This window comes from Mobula birostris, chromosome 11 (genome assembly GCF_030028105.1).
Source record: "Mobula birostris isolate sMobBir1 chromosome 11, sMobBir1.hap1, whole genome shotgun sequence".
Classification (NCBI taxonomy): domain Eukaryota; kingdom Metazoa; phylum Chordata; class Chondrichthyes; order Myliobatiformes; family Myliobatidae; genus Mobula; species Mobula birostris.
The window spans coordinates 64,707,773-64,733,067 of NC_092380.1; the positions used below are offsets into that span (position 1 = coordinate 64,707,773).

The following is a 25,295-nucleotide window of genomic DNA, read 5'->3' on the forward strand; positions in this document are numbered from 1 at the left end:
TTTTAAGTACACTGATTATATTACTAAAAGCAATGACCTAAAACAATGGCCAAGTGCAGCCATTGTTAATACAATTACCTTTAACAATAAGAAATGGCACTTAAAAGGAAGCGTGTGAAGCCTGCGTTATGTACAAAAGGCCTGTCAGTTTTATTTCGGTGCTTTATTCTGTTACCAAGGTGCATAGCACAAGTAGAATAGATTGGTTCTGCTGTACAAATTGCTCTGTATAATTAGATTTTAGACAGATTGTTCTTGTCAATCAATCCATCAGTTTGTTACAACTGAAAAAGCAAATTATTAAAAAGGTAATCCATCTTAGTTAAGGTAGATTACTTGAGGTAACGATGGGTGACGGGGGGTGGGGGGGGCCGGGGCGGTGGAAGGAAGAGTAGTTTTCCTTCTTCACATATTTCCAAATCAATTTTTCTCTGTTTCAGGTTTACATTTATTTTTAAAGAGCATTTAGAGAAACAACATGCATTGCAAAGTCAGAACACATCAGCAAATCATGACTGCAATACACAATGAGCATTTTAACACCATGTAAAATTTACTCAGAAAGACTTGGCGTTCATGTCTTTGACGACCATATTTTGGGCATAAAATTGCAAACTGTTGCACCCAATTTCATAAAGGGAGCTTGTAGCGGCATTGTACCGTGGTGCTAGAAAGTTTGTGAACCCTGTAGAATTTTCTCCTTCTGCATAAATAGAGGAGTTCCTGTGCTTACGGTATGAAGGTGGTCACTTTGCTAACAAGTTTGTTTCATGCTTCATCAGTTGTGCTGGCAGAAAAGGGCTCTCTCTCTTTCGGTGAGCCTGAAATAATTTAAAGTTCTAATATTAACTGCATGCTCCTCCTGGATGCAGCTGTCCGCCGGCTCCTGGCTCTCCTAATCAATAAACCTTCAAAGGGACTATCAACCTCGTTCTGGCAAATCCTGCGACAACACTGGTGCCAAGCTGTATCGGCCCTTGCCCTTCCCTTGGACAACATCGGTGTCGTGGAGAGGGGAGACTTGCAGCATGGGCAGCTGCTGGTCTTCAATACCACCTTGCCCAGGCCTGCGCCCTGGAGAGTGAAGACTTTCCAGGCGCAGTTCCACGATCTCACGAGACTAACGGATGCCACTTTGGAAGCTACATTTCTCTGATGCTCTTTTTGACTCTTATAATAAATGCTTCCAGAAATGGAACCCAACAATAATGTGCTAATCTTCTCCAGTTTTCTCCCAAACCGTTTTTTTTCTCCTATGGAAATCTGCCATCAAAACACACTTGTTGATGCTATCAAGGGGTATCACCCTAACAGTGAATACCATCAATGTAATGTAATGTAGCAGGAAGAGGTACCTACCGTATGCGGCTGGGTCAGCAATATGCTGCTGCATGAAGCACCCGAACCCCGAGAGGTTGGTGGTGATGCTGGGAATCCCCATCACTGTGCACTCAGCTGTGGGAATAGACAAATTGCAAGACCAATTCACATCCACATATTCCAGGCAGCAGACTGATTACGTATCCCATTGGGGTTTACACTGCAGTATTTATTCTCATTTAAACAGTGTACTTTTTTCTCTGCTAACATTCTAAATGGCAACAGGCAAAGCACACTGGATCAAGACCAGCGGCTTTAAAGCTGGAGGCGTTCCCTGAGGCAAGTACAAGGAGAGCCAGTGCAGTTTAAGCATGAGCAAATGAAATCAGTTGAAACTTGCAGATGGAGTTGTGTTTGGCATTTGAGCAGGTCTGAGTGAAACTGCAGGGTATGAAGCAAACAAGGAACTCATCTTTATACAAATCTGCGCAAGTTTGCACATATTCTTGCATACTACATCAAGATTTAAAAGGATGAAAGTTGAGGCCAAAGCTGTAACTTGCCTGGGGGAAATAAAAATTAATTGTTTGTGAATTCCAGGGATTTTCCTTGCATCTCTGGGATGTGTTAATTGGAATTTAGCCTGAACCTCTTATGGATCATAAAACTAATTTTGCAGAGAAGCAGTCAAAATAAGCAAAATATCTCTTTATAAAACACTAATTGTGCTATCTGAATTTAAATTTGAAACTCTTTCTGAAGGTTTCTTTAGAATTATTGTTTCAGCTTTTAGCAAAATAAAGTTAATATATCCAAGAGACCAGGATATGCATGCTTGGCTCAACCAGTACACCAGATGGGGGTCGTACAAAGGGTTCTGGTTTTGCACAATCCAGTGACCTATGTAGAAGTGAGGATGGACAGACCTCAGTGGTGTATGTGGGAGTGTACGGAAGACCAGTTGGCCGGACTGTTCAAGGATGGCTTACTGCTGCAGTCAGAGGTTCCCACCTGCTACAAAGGGGCATCAATCAGACCGGTGCCAAGAAGGAAGCCAGGGTCAGGGACATCCCGGATCAAATTCACAGCATGAGCGTGAGCAACCAGAGGTTGTGGTCCACATCGGCACCAATGACATGGGTAGGAAGGGTGACAAGGTCCTGCAAAGTGAGTTTAGGGAGGTAGGTGCTAAGTTAATGGACGGGTGCTCCAGGGTTGTGAATTGAGCATTGCTAGCCATGCCACATGCTAATGGAGCCAGAAATAGGATGACCATACACTTGAATACGTGGCTAAGGAGATAATGCTGGAGGGTGGGCTTCAGATATTTGGAGCATTGAGTTCTCTTCCAGAGAAAGTGGGACCTGTACAGAAGGGGTGGTTTTCACCTGAACTGGAGGGGACCTGCAGGAAGGTTTGAGAGAGCTGACTAGGGGGGAGGGGATTAAAATAGAGTTGCAGGGGAATGGGAACCACAGCAACAGAGTAAACAGTAGAGTGGTTATGGGGAAAGATGTTGTTAAGCCTACATACAAAGTCAGCAATTGAAAGGTTAATGTCCTGAGCTGTATATATTTCAATGCAAGGAGTATTGTAGAAAAGGCGGATGAGCTTAGGGCATGGATCAGCATATGGAATCATAACATTGTAGCCATTAGTGAGACTTGGTTGCAAGAGAGGCAGGACTGGCAGCTCAGTGTTCCAGGGTTCCATTGCTTTAGACATGATAGACTGGGAGGGATTAAAGAAGGAGGGGTGCATTACTGGTCAGTAAAAGTGCCACATCAGTGCTCAGACAGTAAAGGCTGGAGAGCTTGGCTAAATGGAGGAATAAGGATGCCACATTAATGGGATTACATTATAGAACATCCAACCGCCTGTGGGATTTAGAGGAGCAAATTTGTAGAGAGATCACAGACTGTTGCAAGAAAGATAAGGTTGTGACAGAAGGTGATTTTAACTTCTCACATATTGACTGGGACCCCTATACTGGAAAAGGCTGAATGGGATAGAGTTTGACAAGTATGTTCAGGAAAGTTCCCTTAATCAGTACACGGAAGTCCCACCTGGAGAGTATGCAATACTAGATATCCTATTAGGGAATGAGGCAGGGCAGATGACAGAAGTTTGTGTAGATGCAAACACTTTACATCTAGTGATCATAATGCCATTACTTTTAAGATAATTATGGAGAAGCATAGGTCTGGTCCTCTGGTTGAGATTCTGAATTGGAGAAAGGTCAATTTTGATGGCATCAGAAAGGATCTGGCAAATGTGGTTTGGGACAAGTTGCTCTGGCAAAGGTGTACTTGGTAAATAGGAGGCCTTCAAAAGTGAAATGTTGAGGGTACAGAGTTTGTATGTTCCTGTCAGCATAAAAGGCAATGAAAACAGAACCTTGGATTTTCAAGAGATATTGAGGCCCTGATTAAGAAAAAGGAGGAAGTGCATATCAGGTACAGGCAGCAAGGAGGAACTGAGGTACTCGAGGAGCACAAGAAGTACAAGACAACACTTAAAAAGAAATCAGGAGGGCTAAAAGAAGGCATGAGGTTGCTCCAGCAGACAAAGTAAAGGAGAATCCCAAGGGCTTCTACAGATATATTAAGAGAAAAGTGATAGCAAAGGACAAAATTGGTCCCCTTTAAGATCAGCATGGTCATTTATACATGGAGCTGAAAGATGTGGGACAGATCTTAAATAGATTCTTTGCATCAGGAGATGGACACCGAGTTAGTAGAACTGATGCAAAACAGCAGCGTGGTCATGGACTGTATACAGATTATAGAGGACAAGGTGATCGCTGTCTTGAGTCAAATTCAGGTGGATAAATTCCCAGAGCCTGACAAAGTATCTCCTGTACCCTGTGGGAGGCTAGTGCAGAAATTGCAGAGGGCCCAGCAGAGATACTTAAAATGTCTTTAGCCAAGGGAGAGGTATCAGAGGATTGATGGTTAGCTAATGTTGTTCTATTGTTTAAGAACGGCTCTAAGAATATACAAGGACCTTGACATCAGTAGTGGGCAAGTTACTGGAAGGTACTCTACCGGACCAGATATGTAAGTATTTAGATAGACATGGACTGATTAGGAAGAGTTAATATGGCTTTGTGCACGGTAGATCTTGTCCAAACAATCTTAAGAGTTTTTTGTGGAGGTGACCAAGAAAATTGATGAAGGAAAGGCAGTGGACTTTGGTGAGGCCTTTGACAGGGTCCCACGTAGACAGTTGGTCAAGGAGGTTTAGTTGCTTGGTATTCACAATGAAGTAATAAATTGGATTAAACATTGGCTTCACGGGAGAAACCACAGAGTGGTCGTAGATAGTTACCTGTCTAACTGGAGGCCTGTGATTAGTGGTGTGCTGCAGAATTTGGTGCTAGGCCTGTTGTGTTGGTCATCTATATCAACAGTCTTGAGGATTATGTGGTAAACTGGATCAGCAAATTTGCGAATGACACCAAAATTGGGGTGAGTGGACAGCAAGGAAGAACTAACAAAGTTTGCAGCGAGATCTGAACCAGGTGGAAAAATGGACTGAAGAATCACAGATGGAATTTAATGAAATTTGCTGTGAGGGGTTGCCCATTGGGAAGAGAAACCAAGGTAGGACTAACACAGTGAGTGACAGAGCACTGAAGAGGGCAGCAGAACAGAAGGATCTGGGAATACAGATGCACCACTCACTGAAAGTGGTGTCACAGTAAGACAGGATCATAAAGAGCTTTTAGCACATTGGCCTTCATAAATCAAAGTATTGAATACAGGAGTTCGGATGTTATGTTGAAGTTGTCAAAGATGTTGGTGAGGCCTAATTTGGAGTATTATGTGCAGTTTTGGTCACCTACTGTACCTGCAGGAAAGATTCAACACAGGGGTCCAAAGACCCTTTGCTTAATGGTGATCCATAGCATAAAAATGGTTGGGAACCCCTGGTTTAATAGATTAGAACTTTATTCTTTGGAGTGTAGAAGAACGAGGGGAGATTTGATAGAAGTATACATAATTATGAAGGATATGGATTGGGTAAATGCAAGCAGGATTTTTCCACTGAGATTGGGTGAGACTAGTACTGGAGATCATATGTTAAGGGTGAAAGGTGAAATGTTTAAGAGGAACATGAGGGGGAATTTCTTCACTCAGAAGGTGCTGAGAGTGTGAAATGAGCTGCCTGTGGAAGTGGTGGATGTGGGTTTGATTTCAACACTTAAGAGAATTTTGGATTAAGTACATGGATGGGATTGCTGTGCAGGGCTTTGGCCAGGTGCCGGCTGACGTGAATAGACAGAATAATAGTTTAGTCTGGACTAAATGGGCTGAAGGACCTGTTTCTGAGTGGTAGAGCTCTACACCTCTCCCCACCACTCACAGCTCATTATTTTTCCCCAGGTACATAAAATTTAACCAGGTTAAAACCGATACACAAGAACACAATACAAGAGTAGATGTTGGGTTCAGCTTCACTTTCCTACCCTTTCTCCATTCAAACTGAGACTCACCAGGAGTGTAGCCCCATGGCTCGTAATAGGAAGGAAACACACCCAAATGGCAACCACGCACAAACTCCTCATAATCCAAAGGAAGCAATGGGCTGGTGGACGACAGGAACTCAGGGTGAAAGATGACCTGAAGGACGAACGAAAGCCTTTTACTAAAAGACAGATGCAAGAATCCCATCACAAGCCTCCCATTATGGTCCAAAAGTAAATTGCACCCTATTTGATGCCAGGCAAATCCCATTCCTGTTCTTGATTGAGGAAGTCTCACCCGCGGTGGCAGAGGAAAAACTACGTTTGATATGAGATTGTGCCATTGGGACGTTAGTCAAGGTTCTCACACTTTGAATAGTTAAACATGAAGTTCTGCTGGAGTCTCACATCTGAATAATAGTTAAAGGCAGGGTCCAGTTGGCTATGATGATCACAGAGTCAATTATTCACCATTATGGCTTTATAAATGACAGTGGAAGCAAGGTAAGATGGACAAGTACAAGCAGTCCCAGTAAGAGAAACCAATCATTGTAATGTTTTATGTTCAGAAGAAAATTTATCTCCACTCACATCCTGTCATTGTAATTGTAGATTTCAGACCTTAGTTATATGAAGAAAACAAAACTGTAACTCAGCATTTAATTCAGAGTGTGTGTCAAACTCACATGATGGAAGAAGAGGAACAATGCAACTGGCATCAAGGTGAGGGCAAGAGTGAGAGGGAGGTAGTGAGGGAAAGGAAATATCAACATTTTTACTGATGGTGAAAGGAGGAAACAAGAATCAGATGTGCTACAGATTTTAACCTTCACACTCTCACATAATCAAATTTATCAATAGGATAATATATCCTGAGAATACCTTCTTTATAACTGGCATAGAATGTAGAAAGTGGAGGAACTCGTATTCAGACCAGCCTGGTTACTTAGGACACTTCCTGCCTCCAACTAACAAGTTTATGAACAAAATAAACTGAATAGAAGTTACCTGCACTTGTTATTTGATCAACAGCTTTCATTCCAGTGTTGTAAGCCACTCCAACAGTATGCAGAATTTGTTACAAATTTGTCAGAGTAAGAGGTAAAAAATGTTCATACCTTGACCCTATCATTTGCATTGTTAAATAATCCAATTCTTCGGATCGCCTTGAGAATTTGATCGTTGGAATCATCCAGCATGTTATGTGTACAGATTGGAGGTAATGAACGGCGCTGTTAAGGAGAAGAGATATGTCTATCAAGCTTGTGAAAAGGGTAACACCACCATTAAAGATATTGTCTTTATTATCAACATAAGAGACTCTGTGGATGTTGGAAATCTTGAACAACACAGGAACTCTGCAAATCAGGCAGCTCCTGATGTCAAGTCTTGTCCTGAAACACTATTTATCCCCCTCCATAGATGCTACTTGACTTGCTGAGTTCCTCCAGCATTTTGTGTGTATTTTCTTTATTGTTACTGAGCAACCTTTCCCTCTAAAATCCAGCTATATTTTGTTATTATTTGCTCATAAGGTTCGCTGGGAAATAAAGTATCTTTCAATTCCACCAACAGATATTTTTCTGCTCAAGTTTTATTTAACAATCAGTCTGATTTGTAATTTACCTCAACTTTTCTGTTGGTACAGGAGCTGGTGCTCACTTTCAAGAGTAATAGTATCATCCAAGTAACTCAGCAATTTCACACAGCAGGTTTGGGCAAGGAGTACCATCTGATACTGGTTTGTGGAGCAGGTGAGTTTCTGAGGTTATGGCTGAGGATACCAGGTGTGTCATGCACCCATTTCTAGCTTCAGTTACTGTGGAAATTTGTACTTGGCAGCTGTTATATGGAGCAATTGTGAAGCCAATCTGATATGAGTAATTGAAAGCCCCAATCTTTTTCAAAAACTGCCCAATCTGCATTAAGGTTTAAAGCTGTTACCTACTTAGACAGAGAGTTTCAATGTCTGGTTCATACAAAGTGGAACAAAACCAAATGACATTGTGCGTAGCAAAGGTTGCTACTGGTGGGGAAGTTCCAGAGAAGATGATAGGAAAGTTAATAGTGGTAAATTTGTAAGTGGCACCCACAGCTTCCTTTACAAAGGCTGCCTGGAGCAAGTGGGTGAAGCATGTAGAGTATAATGCAAACTCTGATCACTTGTACTGAAGGCTACAGATGGAATCGTATAAATTGGTGCAACTTCCCAATCGTTCATTGAAGTTGAAATCTCAGAGCACACCTCAGGCACATAAATGTTAAAAAGAATGTAATTACCGGCAGCTAGTTCTATTTTCTGGACCAAACATAAAAGGAAGCAGTTAAAGGCTGTTTGCTAATCATTCCAGCAACACCACGTCCAATTTTGGCATTCCTAACGCTAATCCATGTCTATGGCTATATACACCACCATCTTCTTATACAGACACTCAATCCAGTAAACTTATTTATGTTATCTAGATTATTAAAGCCTTAAGAAATAAGAGACAAATCCAAGTGTTCACCATTTTCCTATAGTTTCCAGCTGAAGGGTTTACCTGAGTGGCATATATGGCTCTCTTCATCATAGTGAAGTCCTCACGATCCAGAATTGAGCTTATATCGGGCATCTCACCTCTGTAACCAAATTAACACTGCTTGAAAATCTATGGCCTTACAGTTCTCCAGATTTCACATTTCATTTCCCCCACAGGAAACACTGCATTTCTTTTGTTTTTTGTGTGAGGAAGACTTTGTAATGTTTATCAGGGGTGGGCTACCAGAGTAGGGGGAAACAGAACACCCTCTCTTCCTTCCAATCCAGATCAAACACAGGAAGGAGTAATGCAAAGTCAACCTCATTGTGATCCAACATCAAAAACACAAATATCTCAGTGTCATTTGCCAGGCACTACAGCAGTCTTTATGACACTACTGGTGAAGTTTGGTTCATTTCCTTAGATGCATTTTTCCAATTTATTAGCATTAATGGAAGTTAAAAACACAGGCTCTGGTTTGTTAATAATGCCACCATTTTCAAAAGACCTTAATTTCAAATTGATTCTGTTGCATTTATCCACACAGGAATTACAGCTCCTGTATTAACGGCACTATGAGAGGAAAGAGTCACTTATGAAAATATATCCCATATAGCAATTGTATGGAGCTTGACTGAACAATCCACCAACTCAGAAGTTGGGAATGTGAGTATTTGGGGGGTGGGGGTGAAGTGCCAGCTTTATATGTGAGCACCCAGAGGCCAACGTTTTCCAGCAGTTTGAATATATTCAGTGTTTGTTTGATTAACAGTAGAGCTTACACGCCAATCAAAAGGTACTTACTCCAAGAGCAACTCATAAAGCTTTTTGCCAAACTTTTCTTTGATCACATTGGCGGTATCCCTGGAACAAATACACAATAATTTAGATAATCGAGATTTGCCTTTTTCTACCTCAGCCAACTTTATAACATCAAATTACCTTTGGTGATTATTAAAGTGAAGATCCGATGGTGTTCTCTGAATTAACTGGTCTCAAATGTGAAGTTGCCTGTAATACTAGTCTTCCCAATCTTAGGTATTAGCAATACAGATTGAGGAAAGTAACGAGAAGAAAACTATTGGTTACAAGTTTCAAAATCTATGTCAGTGACAGTAATCTATTTTACACAATTACCCATTTCAGTGAAGACTTATTAAAAGCACTGTGGGTACAGCTGCAACTTTTTAAAGCGATGCAATGTTTGAGACAGGTGGTTGGATCAGTTCCTTCAGAATCACAGCTGCCTGCTCTAGTGCTATGCTCTTCCTGGCAATTGGCTGAACTCAGAATCACTTTGATAAACATTCACAAACATTCGATAACACTCGAGGCACACATTAAAAGTAATATTTATTTTTACATTTAGAACGCTGATAAGTACTTCTGCATACTAAAGATCAACTAGAATAATAGAAACAAAATTAATTAGTTGTCCAATTAATTATTAGAAGTATGACTGAGCAAACTCCTCTGTTTCTGTGGCAGTCAACAGGATTTTAGTGTAGTTAAGCTTCCTGCATTCAGCTGGATTGATTGTTTGTTTGTAGAAATGTTGATAAGGAAAGATGCCAAATGACTGGCTCACAATAGGTGGTTCATTGCAGGAGCCAGCAATTGAATTACCTCCAGATTCATGACCTGGTGATCAAGAACATCATGTAGACTGTGACAACAATGACACAGATTCTGCTTGCCAAAACATGAGAAATTTCAAACTCTTCTGTCTACAAATCACCAAACAGAAATCTAAGTTCGTGGAATCAAAAACCTACACAAATAAATCTGAACATTGACTTCTCTAACTTCCGCTTATGCCCCACCTCCCCCTCATACCCCATCCGTTATTTATTTATATACACACATTCTTTCTCTCTCTCTCCTTTTTCTCCCTCTGTCCCTCTGACTATACCCCTTGCCCATCCTCTGGGTTCCCCCCCCCTTCCTTCTCCCTGGGCCTCCTGTCCCATGATCCTCTCGTATCCCTTTTGCCAATCACCTGTCCAACTCTTGGCTCCATCCCTCCCCCTCCTGTCTTCTCCTATCATTTAGGATCTCCCCCTCCCCCTCCCACTTTCAAATCTCTTACTAGCTCTTCCTTCAGTTAGTCCTGACGAAGGGTCTCGGCCCGAAACACCGACTGTACCTCTTCCTAGAGATGTTGCCTGGCCTGCTACGTTCACCAGCTACTTTGATGTGTGTTGCTTGAATTTCCAGCATCTGCAGAATTCCTCGTGTTTACAAATAAATCTCAAATCTGTCACAGTAGCAAGTGGGATTAAAACACGATCAAAGAAGACAGAAGGTAGAAACAAGGGTGAAGGAAAATATGTGAATGGCCTAGTTATCCTTACCCAGTAATATTTTGTTTACAAAAAAAATTACAAAACTACAAAGTACAGAGTAAATGTATTATCAAAATACATACTGTATCTGTCATCAAATACAAGCCAGAGATTCATTTTCTCATTGACATGCTCAATAAATCTATCGAATAATAACCATAACAGTTATCCTCTTTGGTTTAAGAGCCTGATAGCTGAGAAGTAGTAACTGAACCTGGTGGTGTGAGCCCTGATGCTCCTGTACCTCCTTCTTGATGGCAGCAGCGAGAAGAGAGCATGGCCTGGATGTTGGGGTGTTTCTGATGATGTATGCTGCTTTCCTACAATAGCATTTCATGTAGATGTGTTCAATGGTGGGGAGGGCTTTACCCAGGATGGACTGGGCCTTATCCACTATCTGCTTATTAAGTTTAGATGAAAATAAATCAAGTAAAATCTCAATTCCAGTACGATCTAAACTTGAGTGCTATATAAAATGAATTATTTTTTACTTAAAATGAAGTGTGTGAGAAGGAGAACAGAAGTGAACGGTGTGAATCAAAGATTAGCGGAAGTTGAATACACAAAACATGTGAAGAGTTTAAGAGGAGTGATGCAGGCAGAGGGAAGGACATTTTCCCCACTAAAGCTGTTGCTTTTCCTCTCTCCTGCAAAACAGCATTCACACAAATACAAAATGGGATTGAGGAACAAATCAAGACCTCAACAGAAGTAACTGAAAAAGACAGGGAGCATGTTTTTGACACGTTACATATATTGTCAGGCTGCATATTCCACCAAACTTTTGTCTTGTTCCAACACACAGGATGTTTGATAGCATCCACATGGTCACCCAGAAACCTATTGATAATGCAGATTTTGGGCTGGTAGAAATGGTTCCTGCTCAATTAATGGCAGCTGGTTAGTTACTAATATAAAGCTCCATACATAATTCTCAAGAATTCACTCTTTAATTTCAATTTAATGTCATCATTTGTCAGGCAGATACTGACAGTGAAGCTTCTGAAACCCCCAATGCTACAAAATTAAAAAGACACACTGCTGTTCAATCCCTAGAGTGTTTGTGAACATTATTCTATTGTATATGCATTATCTGTTAAGGGCAGCATAGTACTTAGAATTCAAAGTTCAAATTAAAATTTATTATCAGAGTACATACATGTCACCACATGTCAACCCTGAGATTCTTTTTCCTCCTGACATACTCAGGAAATCTATAGAATAGTAATTGTAAACAGGATCAATGAAAGAGAAAGTAGAGCACAAAAGACAACAAATGGTGCAAATGCAAATATAAATAAGTAGCAGTAAATAATGAGAGCATGAAATAACAAAATGAAGACTCCATAAAGTGAGATCATTGGTGTGTGATCATCTCAATAGATGAATGTAGTTATCATTCGAGAGCCTGATGGTTGCAGGGTAGTAACCGTTCTTGAACCTGGCGGTGTGAGTCCCGAGGCTCTTGTACCTTCTACCTGATGGCAGCAGCGAGAAAAGAGCATGGCCTGGGTGGTGAGGATCTTTGATAATGGATGCTGCTTTCCTACCACAGCATATTATGTAGATGTGCTCAATGGTTGGGAGGCCTTCACCCGTGATGTACTGGGCCGAATCCATTACCTTTTATAGGATTTTCCGTTCAAAGGCATTGGTGTTCCCATACCAGTCCGTAATGCAAACAACATCCATTTGGATGTTGCTGCACAAAACCCCGGGGCTGAAGGACCTCATGCAAGAAATGTTTAGGGATGAAACTGCGCTTCTGCATGAAACTTATAAAAGAGGCTCATGTACAGGTGGGACTAAGACTTTACAGAATGGTATACTGTCTCCACTATTATATGCTCTGCCCTATAATGCCTGGTGATTCAGCAACAGTACAGACTGCGCTTATCCACAACTGCAGAGATTCAGTAGTGGCCTCCTCCTGCTCTCATTGGACTTTGCTGCTTGAAATGTTTTTGCCACGTGACCTTTGCAGGTCATCCTTACACTGGAGTGTACTTTATAAGCAAATCTAAAGTAATTAAAATCACAAAACAAAAATCATAGAATGAAAATGGCCAGTAGCTCCTTCGGCAGTTGTCCTCAGACTTGTTTAGTTAGCAGCTCACCCACCACTGAGTGGGAGAGTTATTCATTGGTGAATAACCTAACCTGTCACTACTATAGGATTAATAGACAATCAGAATCAGGTTTAATATCACTGGCATGTGTTGTAAAATTTGTTGTTTTGCAACAGCCATACAAAGCAATACATAATAATAGAAATCTACGAATTACAAGAAATATAAATGTAAGATTTTATATTAAATAAGTAGTGCAAAAAGAGAGCAAAAGTAATGAAAAAGTGACTTAGAGTATATGGGTCCATTGTCCTGTCCATTCAGAGATCTGAAGGCAGAGGGGAAGAAGCTGTTCCTAAAATATTGAGTGAGTCTTCAGGCTATTGCACCTCCTCCTTGATGACAGCTATGAGAAGAGGGCGTGTCCCAGATGATGAGGGTCCTTAATGATGGATACTGCCCTTTCCAGGCATTGTCTTTGGAAGATGTCCTCATTGCTGGGGAAACTGGAGCCCACAATGGAGCTGGCTGAGTTAGCAACTTTCTGCTGCTTTTCCCAATCTTGGGCAGGGACCCCTCCTTTACCAGGTGGTGATCCAACCAGTCAGAATACTCTCCATGGAAAATCCGTAGCAATCTGCAGTCTTTGGTGAAATACAAAGTCTCCTCAAACTCCTGATAAAATATAGCCACTGTTGTCCCTTTTTTGTAATTGCATTAATATGTTGGACTCAGGATAGATCTTCAGAGAGGTTGACACAGGAAACATGAAACTGCTCACTCTTTCCACTCAATGAGGACTGGTATGTGTCCCTTGACTTCTCTTTTTCTGAAGTTCACAATCAATTCCTTGGTCTTACTGATGTAGCTTGCAAGGTTGTTGTTGCAAAACCACTCAACTAGCTGATCTAACTCATTCCTGTATGCCTGCTCATTACCATCTAAAATTCTGCCAACAGTAGCTGTGTCATCGTCAAATTTATAGATGCGACGTGAGCTGTACCTATGCACACAGTCGTGGGTGTAGAGTAGAACACTGGGCTAAGCAGAGATTCCTAAGGTGCACCAACGTTAACTGTGAGTGAGAAGGAGATTTTGTTCCTGGTCCACAAAGACAATGGTCTCCTGTGAGGAAGTCAAGGATTCAGTTGCAGGGGGAGGTAGACAGGCCTAGGTTTTGGATCCTGTGGATTAGAATTGAGGGTATGATTGTGTTAAACGCTGAGCTATAATCAATAAACAGCAGCCTGATGTAGGTATTAATACTGTCCAGGTGATCCAAGGCCACGTGGAGAGCCAGTGAGATTGCATCTGCTGTAGGTCTATTGTGGTGATAGGCAAATTGCAGTGGGTCCAGGTCCTTGCTTAGGCAGGAGTTGATTCTGGCCATGACCAACCTCTTAAAGCACTTCATCACAGTAGATATGAGTGCAACTGGGTGATAGTCACTGAGGCAGTTCAACCTGCTCTTCTTGGGCAATGGTATGATTGTCACCCTTTTGAAGTGGGTGAGAACCTCTGACTGCAGTGAGAAATTGAAGATGTCCTTGAACACTCCTGCCAGTTGGTTGGCACAGGTTTTCAGTGCTTTGCCAGGTACACCATCAGGCCCAGATACCCTGCAATGGTTCACCCACTTGAAAGATGTTCTGATGTTGGCCTCTGACACTGACATCACAGGGTCACTAGATTCTGCAGGGATTCACACAAGTGTAGTTTTATTCTCCCTTTCAAAGTGTGCGTAAAAGGCATTGAGCTCATCTGGGAGTGAAGCAACATAGCCATCATGACGTTAGGTTTTGCCTTGTAGGAAGTAATAGCCTGCAAACCTGCCTGAGCTGATGTGCATCCAATTCTCTCTCTAACTTCAACTGGAATTGTTTTCTCACTCAAACACATAGCCTTCCATAGGTCGTACCTGCACCTACGTAGTTCTGGATCACAGGTCATGAATGCCACAGGTCGAGTCCTCAGCAGATTATGAATCTCCTGGTTCATCCACAGATTTTGGTTTGGCTATGTCCGGCATGTTTTCAAAAGCATACACTCATCCACACAGGTCTTGCTGAAGTTGGTGGCAACTGTCATATTCCAAGAAGGATCTCTAGTTGAAATCCCTGCAGTGATAGGGAAGGCATCCTGGTGCACTGCTTCATTACTGCTGATCATGCTGTTCAGCTACTCCAGTGCCTGCCAAACACTGGCCTGAGGTGACAGGTGCACCGCTACCATCTTTTATGCAGATCTCATAATAACAAGGGAAGAGGAGCTCTTTTGGTGTGGTAGCCAAAACCTTTCCTCAAAAAAAACAAGAGAAAGTTCAGTTGGTAGTACTTTGTAATTTGGTTTGAATTATTCAACTAGCAGGCATAATGGTTCAAAAACCATTATGTGGTGATAAGATCATCATGAAACTCTGGATTTGCTAGAACTAGTTAACTTGAATTGCAACTAAAGATAATATTTATTTGTCCTGCTAGCTACAAGAGGCAATACAAAGCATATTCATCTTTACTTATTCACTACTTTGAAATGGTATGTTTATGACTGAGAACAAAAAGACCAGTCAATCCAGCAGGTCATAAAGAAGAGATAACCACACTTGTATTGCCAATATACACTAGGTGAGCCTGTGAATTCTTTGAGTTTTTCAATAACTGAAAGAGAAACTATGAAACTTGAAGGGAGGGACACAGACAGGAGATGGGGAGGTTATTAGTATGGTGGCAATTGGATTGGAAGTGGAGGTCTGTAAAGTATTTCTGTGCCCACAACTTAATATAGCATATTGCTCAATGTGAACTCCAGAAAATATTGCAGCAATATCGCATTTATGTCAAAGCTGCTATCTACAGTATGTAAGTAGTATAACATAAAACCTACAGCTTACAAGCACATTAAACCACAGCCGTTTTAGGCGACCACATATCTTTAAATTCTTATCAGCTCTAATTTCCATAGCACAGAGGAGATAAAGGTCTGCCAACTCCAAATTGCACTTTTTAATCGCACAGGTAGTCATCTGAAAGAGAAATTAACGCTGCTGTTTATTTATCCACTGCCTAACTCACAGTTACATAATGGTAAGTTTCAGATGGCATAAATATCCATTTTTAGTTCCGGTAAAAAAAATCTTTCTCCATCCCTCCACTCTTCTATTCCCCAATCTGGCCTCTTACCTCTTCTCGCCTGCCTATCACCTTCCCCTGGGTCCCCTACTCCTTCCCTTTCTCCTATGGTCCGCTCTCTTCTCCATCAGATCTCTTCCTCTCCATCCCTTTATCTTTCCCACTCACCTGGCTTCACCTATCACCTTCTAGCTATCCTCCTTCCCCTCCACCCACCTTTTCATTCTGGCATCTTCCTCCTTCCTTTCCAGTCCTGAAGAAGAGCCTCGGGCCCAAAATGTCGACTGTTTATTCATTTCCATAGATGCTGCCTGACCTACTGAGTTCTTCCAGCATTTCGTGTGTGTTGCCCTAAAAAATGCTTTGTTTTCGTAAAGGTAATTGTTGGCTGGAAGAAATCTCAAAATATTTTCACCTTCCAGAGGAAAGAAAGATGCAGCAACAGAAGGGAGGAGGAAATATGTTGAAAAGAATCAAAAGCACAGTCAAACAAAAAGATTAGAAGATTTTCAGAGCAGTTAGACTTTTGCCAGGTGGAAGTTGCAGAATGTTCACATTTCGGCAAAACCATCTAACATAAAAATGCTGAAAATATTTAGTAAGTCAGACAGCATCTATGGAGAGTGAAAGGCAGGTGATGTTTCATAGCAATGTTTCAAACAGAACTAGTTATCGGGGTTCAAATGAAACTGTTCAATTGATGGTACCAGAAAAGGAGCAAGATTCTACTTTCTTTATTCATTGAGCTTAAATTCTATCTTACACTTTTGCCCATTCATTAATCTAATCTCTGACACTTGTTGGGCACACTGAATTATCTGACTTGCCTTCAGATTTTGAATTTTTCTATATAATTTATTATTTTTGAGTTAGGTCTGGTAGCATGGCATGCTGCGTAGGTGGGAGGCATGGTAGTGTAGTGGTTAAAGTAAACTTATTATAGCACCAGCTGGAAGATCAAGGGTTCGATTCCCACCACTCTCTGTAAGATGTTTGTACATTCATCCCGTGTTCATATGTGTTTTCTCACACATTACAAAGACGTATGGTTAGGGTTATTGTGTTGTGATATGCTATGTTGGCACCAAATGTGTGGCAGCACTGGCAGACTGCCCAGCATAATCCTCACTGCCTTGATTTGAACAAATGATGCATTTCCCTGCATGTTTCAATGTAGATGTGAAAATAAAGCTAATCTTTATCTTTTCTGGAGATTTTACATGGACTGTTTTCCCACTATTTTATCTCAGTTGAATTATTTCTAAACAAAACACTATTAAGATATATTCAGATTAATGAGAATATTGTTTTAAACTTAATGCACCCATCCATCCTGTGTATATATTGCAGCTTGTGAGAACAAATATTTAGATAATTTGAACCATGTAAGAAAAGATTTAAAAGTAATTAACATAATTCATTACATACTGTATGTATTTTCTTAATTATTTTCTCAATGTAAATTTTGTTTTACTTTCTCCACCCCCCCCCCATATTTCCTCACGCTCTCTGCTCTTCTAAGTATACTTGGTTTATGTTAATAAGAAACTATTACGAATCCCTTCTCCCACTGTCTTGTATTGTACTGTAGCTTGTAATGAAAAGTCTTTAATTATTTGTGTGATGTGAGGCTCACTCTTTGCAGTTCTATTTCTTATAGGGTGCATAAAAATCTAAAAATAGATATTTTCAAATTGATTAAATTCTTATTTAGGATATTATCACTTTTTAACCACAATGAAAAAAGGCAAACTTATTCCTGAAAAGCATCGAGAGGCTTATGGGAACTTAGATGCAGGGGGTTCAATTGAAGGACTAAATTTGCATGTTCAAAACTTAGGGAAAAAAACATACGAGCATTTATCATCAGAAAAAGTTTATGCAAAAGACTTGAAGATAAAAAGTTGAATGGTGTAAGAGTTTAATATGGCAACAATTTTACTAAGAAATAGCTAATTTGTGCTAAATTTGCATGATTGCGCCAGGTCGACCATCTCTGTTGTCGGAAATTGTGAAGTTAGGTTGGATTGGTGTGATGACTGCTAAAGAACGGACAAGCTCTTAGAAACTCTTTTATGCGCTGACCATGAAGGGTTATGAATAATACTAACATATCCTTAGAAAAATGTGACAGATATAGGTTACAGGAAAGCAAGTGGGGGAATGGGACTCATGGGACTGTTCTAAAAGCCACCTTTGACTTGATGACCTAATGACCATATTTGATGTCCGTAGAAAGTATGAAATCATCAGCCTCTCCACTCTGCCTGGGACCAGAGTCCAGATGTTGATAATGGCATAAAATGGATAGAAGAAGACAATGTCTAGGGTGTAAGTGAGAAAGCTGACAGTAGCAGGAATCAGTCTACAACCGTTTGTAGTACCAGGATTCATTATCAGGAGATACTGGAGAAAGTGAAGTAGAAAACGAAGAGCGAAGATGCCAAACAAGCAAGCAGACATGTTATTTCCAATATTCACCATTATCACTATCAGGTTCGTCTCTTTCCGGGACAGGCCCTCTTCTTTTTACTATCATCAGGGAGGAGGTACAGGAACCTGAAGACCAACATTTAATGATTTGGGAACAGCTTATCATCTGCTGCCCGATTTCTGAACAGTTCATAAACACATAAAGACTACCTCAATATTCTTTTTTTCCACTGTTCATTTTTGTAATTTCTAGATTTTAATGTCTTTGCACTATACTGCTGCTGCAAAATAACAAATATCACATCATACATCAGTAATAATAAATCTGACTTTGATGCCAGTGGTGACCTTTTCTACAACACTAAAGGTTTGCAGGATGGCAGGGCCTGCTTGTTCAATGCAAATATGTCCTGTCAGAGTGGAGGTGGTAAAGGTACAGGCTTTCAACTTCACCATGCATGCACCATACACACAGCAGCAGAAAGCGGTGCAAGAGGAGGTGCAACGAGTCTTTGCTGATGATTCATTGACAGCCACAGGAAATGGGGAAGGAAATGACTGACTATACAAGGGCAGAGATGAGATTTGTTACAACTGTAAAAGAAGTGCAAAATACAAAAGGGTGCTCACACTGAAATTACTATTTGCCCTTATCATAGACCATTCCTGGAAATAATGTGGTGATACCTCTTGACAAGGTTCTTCTAAATTTGCCTCAGCATCTGCTGGGTAACTGCATAAAAACCACATCTATACATTTTAGTTGCATTTGAAACACACAGGGCTTTTGGAAATGACAGTTTTCTACTCGTCTCTTCCTGGAACTTCACGATAAAGCTGAAAAATATGTCTTATGCTATAACCTAGATGTTCTTGGCCTCCCGTTACTGAGCAGCAAGTTATGAGAATTGCCTTATGTAAATGAGGGGAATCTGAAGTGGGAACAAGATCCTGGTTGGCTCCTACAGTCCTGAGAATGAAAATCACCTATAATTCTACCCACAGAATACATCAGGGCATATCTTTTATTTCTCAAAGATGAGAGAATGAAGTTTACTAAGTCAGTCAAGAACAAACAACTGATGGCGTGCTGGCAACCAGTTGTAATTGACTAAATTTTGCAAATTTAGGTTAGGAGAAATGCAAGATGTTCTGCTGACCCAGCCTGCACCACTTTACCAAAAGAAATTTAAGTAATAGCAATTTTTTTCTCTCTGAAGAAAATTAAGTATGTGCATTGGTTTTCAAGTTGTTCTTAGTCTTTTGTTAGCACCTTTGTTTGTAGATAATGTGCTCAGTATTCTGATAAAGGCTTCTCGACCTAACCACTGATTCTCCAGGATGCTGCCTGACCTGCCACTGTTTCCAGAATTTTGTTTTTGTTAGGGCTCGAATATCACAGTTTAGTTTTATTAAATGATTTTGCCCCTTATTTGTTCAACATTTCATAGTTTTTATCAGTAATATCTTCCTTATTTCCAGGGAACCATTGGAAAAAATGTACTTTGCTTACCAAAGCTGTTTCCGTACTGCTTGTCCCTTGAGGGTTTCAACATTGAAGTTATTGGTCTTTGCAGGCATGATGAAAAATGCAACTACAGTAACATCACTTCGATTTGCCTGTTTTAGGTACAGAGAAGGAGAAATATTAAGTATGCCATTCCCCTTTTTCCAGGGGTAAGCTACCAGTTACAATACTAGTTCCATCATAAACTCAGGAGTGCAGCTTAACTTGATAATATTTCCTCCCAACACACTTCCTGTAAGGGCTCCTGACAAGAGTACAAGGAAAAAGGCAATTTGTTCTGCTAAGTATGTAGAAACTCTAGGTAAGAACAATCCAGCCAAAACATTCTACTTTCTCCAAAACTGCTTTGAAGATTCTTTCACTTATCCAGCCCCATTCTGAATGTTGCTATCAAATCTGCCTCTGCTTCTATCCCTGGCAGTGCACACAAAACTCTGCTCGGCAAAGTTTTTCCTCACACCACTTTTAGTTCTTTTGCTAATTAATTTATTCTATATTCATTGATTCTTGATCCTCTGACCAAGGCAAACTGTTTTAGTTATGCCAATGCCCTTCATGATTTTAGTACCCAATCCCTTTGTAATCTAGAACAAGCCTAACTAAAGTCCCTAATCTCTGGAACCAATCCAGTAAATCTCTGCTGTACCCCCTTTAGAGCATTTACAGTTTTCTTGAACTGGATATAATACTCCAGTTGTGGTGAACTATTGTTCTGCAAATATTCATCATAATTTTTTTACTTATGAGTCCAGGGCCAAATCAGCCCTTTAAACCTCTTTCTCAATCTGCCCTGCCACTTTGAACAAACTAAAAACAAATACCCTAAAACAGCGCACGCAAAATGCTGGAGGAACTCAGCAGGTCAGGCAGCATCTATGGAAATGAGTTAACTGTCTTCGTTTCGAGACGAGAACCTTCTTCAGGACTGAAATGGAAGGGGGAAGACAGCATAATAAAAAGGTGGGGGAGGGGAAGGGGGCTAGCTCAAAGGTGATAGATGAAGCCAATTGGGTGGGAAAGGTAAAGAACTGCAGAGGAAAGAATCTGATAGGAGAGGAGAAAGGGAAGGAGGAGGGGACCCGGGGAGAAGTGATAGATAGGGAATAGAAGAAGAGGGAGCAGGAGGGAAAAATTATCAGAAGGACTACCTTAACATTCACTCTTCATGCATCCCTTTTAGAAATGCAAATCACGCCCCTCAAGCTTACTTTGCTTCTTCTCTTCCTTCCGACCAAGCTTATTGTTACATGCATAATACAGTAAATAAAAACTTGGTTGTAACAGTACCATAGGCACGTAGGTACAGACATCACACGGAATAAGAAAAGTCTATGGTAGTGTAAGAGGTGGTCTGTAGGTAGGATTCAGGCTGTGCAGGCAGTTTACTGATAGTTGTAGGAAAGGAGCTGCTCCTGAAGCTGATGGCACGAGACTATCTCCTGCCTGATGGGTAGCAGTGAGAAGAGGGCATGACTGGCTGGTGGGAATCCTTGATGACAGATATTGCCTCTTTGAGAGCAGTGCCTCCTATGGACACTAACACTAAATACACACCTTATATTTCTCAACAGTTCAACAGTTATCTATGTCCCCATACCATCAGCCCTTGTATGTCCTCTTTAAATCTGTTACGATTTTCACAGATCCTAATGCCTCCAAGTTCGGTGCCATCTGTAAATCTTGAAATTACTTATATCAAGTAAAACAGTACTGGGGAATTTCACTGTACATCTTGTCCAGTCTAAGAAGCAATCTTTCAGCACACCTAGCAGCTTCCTGTTGCTCAGCCAAATTTCTAAAAGCACTGCTACAACCCCTTTCATTGCAAGACTTTAAATTTTATCTGCACAGTGACATTTTATCATATCCCTTTTTAAATCCATATATAATTCCTTCATCAACCTTTTCATGTGATTTCATCAGAAAGCGCTGTGAAATTAGATAGATACAATGTGCTTTAACCAATCCACACTGGCTTTCTCTAGTCACTGTGACTGTTAACTCTATCCCTGATTTTTGTTTCAAAATACCTTTCCACCACTGAATTACCTGCAGTTATTACTTTTTGCCTCAATTACATTGACTGACAGAACCATTAACATTGTCCAAACCAATTCCATAACCCTATCAACTACCATAAGCTCTCATTACCTCCACCATTAGTCATTACTGTAACAGGAACTCCCAGACCTAAACTCGATTGGCTTAAGGACACAATTTAATTGGTTGGATTTCCTCTGGGTGCTCCAGTTTTCTCCTATATCCCAAAAACGTATATGTTGGTAGAATAAAGGGCTCCAGTAAATTGCCCCTAATGTGCAGATGAGTGGCAGAATCTGTAATAGGTGTGGTAGGGGTGGTGGGTTAGTTGACAGGAACGTGAGGAGAATAAAATAGGGTTACTGTAAAAATCAGTGCTTGATAGTTGGTACAGACTCAATGGGCCAAAAGGTTTGTTCCTTGATAAATGTCTCTTTGATTCCAGGCAATAATCCAGTTTAATTACAATATCATTTATTCTTTCATCATCAATTGAAACCAACATTCTGCATTTCACAACACTCTGCATTTACCATCAGATGCAGATTATTAAAATGGCATAGAAACATAGAAAATACGTGCAGGAGTAGGCTATTCCACCCTTCGAGCCTGCACTGCCATTCAGTATGATCACGGCTGATCATCCAACTCAGAACCCTGTACCTGCCTTCTCTCCATACCCCCGATCCCTTTAGCCACAAGGGCCATATCAAACCCGCTCTTAAATATAGCCGATGAACTGGCCTCAACTGTTTCCTGTGGCAGAGAATTCCACAGATTCACCACTCTCTGTGTGAAGAAGTTTTTCCTCATCTCGGTCCTAAAAGGCTTCCCCTTTATCCTTAAACTGTGACCCCCTCATTCTGGACTTCCCCAATATCGGGAACAATCTTCCTGCATCCAGCCTGTCCAATCCCTTTAGAATTTTATACGTTTCAATAAGATCCCTCCTCAATCTTCTAAATTCCAGAGAGTATAAGCCTAGTCAATCCAGTCTTTCATCATATGAAAGTCCTGCCATCCCAGGAATCAATCTGGTGAACCTTCTTTGTACTCCCTCTATGGCAAGAATGTCTTTCCTCAGATTAGGGGACCAAAACTGCACACAATACTCCAGGTGTCTTCTCACCAAGGCCTTGTACAACTGCAATAGTACCTCCCTGCTCCTGTACTCGAATTCTCTTGCTATGAATGCCAGCATACCATTCGCCTTTTTCACCGCCTGCTGTACCTGCATGCCCACTTTCAATGACTGGTGTATAATGACACCCAGGTCTCGTTGCACCTCCCCTTTTCCTAATCGGCCACCATTCAGATAATAATCTGTTTTCCTGTTCTTGCCACCAAAGTGGATAACCTCTCATTTATCCACATTAAATTGCATCTGCCATGAATTTGCCCACTCACCTAACCTATCCAAGTTACCCTGCATCCTCCTCACAGCTAACACTGCCGCCCAGCTTCCTGTCATCCACAAACTTGGAGATGCTGCATTTAATTCCCTCATCTAAGTCATTAATATATATTGTAAACAACTGGGGTCCCAGCACTGAGCCTTGTGGTACCCCACTAGTCACTGCCTGCCATTCTGAACAGGTCCCGTTTATTTGCTTCCTGCCTGCCAACCAATTCTCTATCCACAGCAATACCATACCCCCAATACCGTGTGCTTTAATTTTGCACACTAATCTCCTGTGTGGGACCTTTTGAAAATCCAAATATACCACATCCACTGGTTCTCCCTATCCACTCTACTAGTTACATCCTCAAAAGATTCTATGAGATTCGTCAGACATGATTTTCCTTTCACAAATCCATGCTGATTTTGTCCGATGATTTCACCGCTTTCCAAATGTGCTGTTATTACATCCTTGATAACTGACTCTAGCATTTTCCCCACCACCAATGTTAGGCTAATCAGTCTATAATTCCCCGGTTTCTCTCTCCCTCCTTTTTTAAAAAGCGAGGTTACATTAGCCACCTTCCAATCCTCAGGAACTAGTCTAGAATCTGAAGAGTTTTGATAAATTATCACTAATGCATCCACTATTTCTTGGGCTACTTCCTTAAGCACTCTGGGAGGCAGACCATCTGGCCCTGGGGATTTATCTGCCTGTAATCCCTTCAATTTACCTAACACCACTTCCCTACTAACATGCATTTCCCTCAGTTCCTCCATCTCACTAGACCCTTTGTCCCCTACTATTTCCAGAAGATTATTTATGTCCTCCTTAGTGAAGATGGAGCCAAAGTAGTTATTCAATTGGTCTGCCATGTCCTTGTTCCCCATGATCAATTCACCTGTTTCTGACTGTAAGGGACCTACATTTGTCTTAACCAATCTTTTTCTTTTCACGTATCTATAAAAGCTTTTACAGCAACACACATAAAAGTTGCTGGTGAACGCAGCAGGCCAGGCAGCATCTCTAGGAAGAGGTGCTGCCTCACCTGCTGCGTTCACCAGCAACTTTTATGTGTGTTGCTTGAATTTCCAGCATCTGCAGAATTCCTGTTGTTAAAGCTTTTACAGTCAGTTTTTATGTTCCCTGCCAGTTTTCTCTCATAATCTTTTTTCCCTTTCCTAATTAAGCCCTTTGTCCTCCTCTGCTGGACTCTGAATTTCTCCCAGTCCTCAGGTGAGCCGCTGTTTCTGGCTAATTTGTATGTTCCTTCTTTGGAATTGATAGCATCCCTAATTTCCCTTGTCAGCCACGGGTGCACTACCTTCCCTGGTTTATTCTTTTGCCAAACTGGGATGAACAATTGTTGTAGTTCATCCATGTGATCTTTAAATGCTTGCCATTGCATATCCACCGTCAACCCTTTAAGTATCATTTGCCAGTCTATCTTAGCTAATTCACATCTCATACCTTCAAAGTTACCCTTCTTTAAGTTCAGAAACTTTGTTTCTGAATTAACTATGTCACCCTCCATCTTAATGAAGAATTCCACCATATTATGGTCACTCTTACCCAAGGGGCCTCTCACGACAAGATTGCTAATTAACCCTTCCTCATTGCTCAATACCAGGTCTAGAATGGCCTACTCTCTAGTTGGTTCCTCGACATGTTGGTTCAGAAAACCATCCCGCATACATTCCAAGAAATCCTTTTCCTCAGCACCCTTACCAAATTGGTTCACCCAATCTACATTGACATTCAAAGGAGTACATTCAGCCAGAGACTCATTCCACCGAGATGCAACACAGAGTGTCATAGGAAGTCATTCCTGCCTGTGGCCATCAAAACTTTACAACTCCTCCCTTGAAGGGTCAGACACCCTGAGCCAATAGGCTGGTCCTGGACTTACTTTCCTAGAATAATTTACATATTACTACTTAACTATTTATGGTTTTATTACTATTTATTATTTATGGAGCAACTGTAACGAAAATCCAGTTTCCCCCGGGATCAATAAAGTATGACTATGACTATATGTAGATTGA

At 41.0% G+C, this 25,295-nt stretch overlaps 1 protein-coding gene across 3 annotated transcripts in view; it reads right to left on the bottom strand.

Annotated features, from left to right (window-relative positions):
• The window catches only part of LOC140205149 (glycogen [starch] synthase, muscle-like), a 127,677-nt gene that overhangs the window by 9,111 nt on the left and 93,271 nt on the right, over positions 1–25,295 (bottom strand). For all 3 annotated transcript variants that reach the window (XM_072272415.1, XM_072272413.1, XM_072272414.1), the window contains 6 exons: positions 19,796–19,902; positions 9,112–9,171; positions 8,329–8,407; positions 6,907–7,020; positions 5,819–5,945; positions 1,360–1,455 (listed from right to left, as the gene is read on the bottom strand). In XM_072272415.1, the coding sequence (XP_072128516.1) occupies positions 1,360–1,455; positions 5,819–5,945; positions 6,907–7,020; positions 8,329–8,407; positions 9,112–9,171; positions 19,796–19,902 (583 nt within the window). The remainder of the gene's footprint in view (positions 1–1,359; positions 1,456–5,818; positions 5,946–6,906; positions 7,021–8,328; positions 8,408–9,111; positions 9,172–19,795; positions 19,903–25,295) is intronic.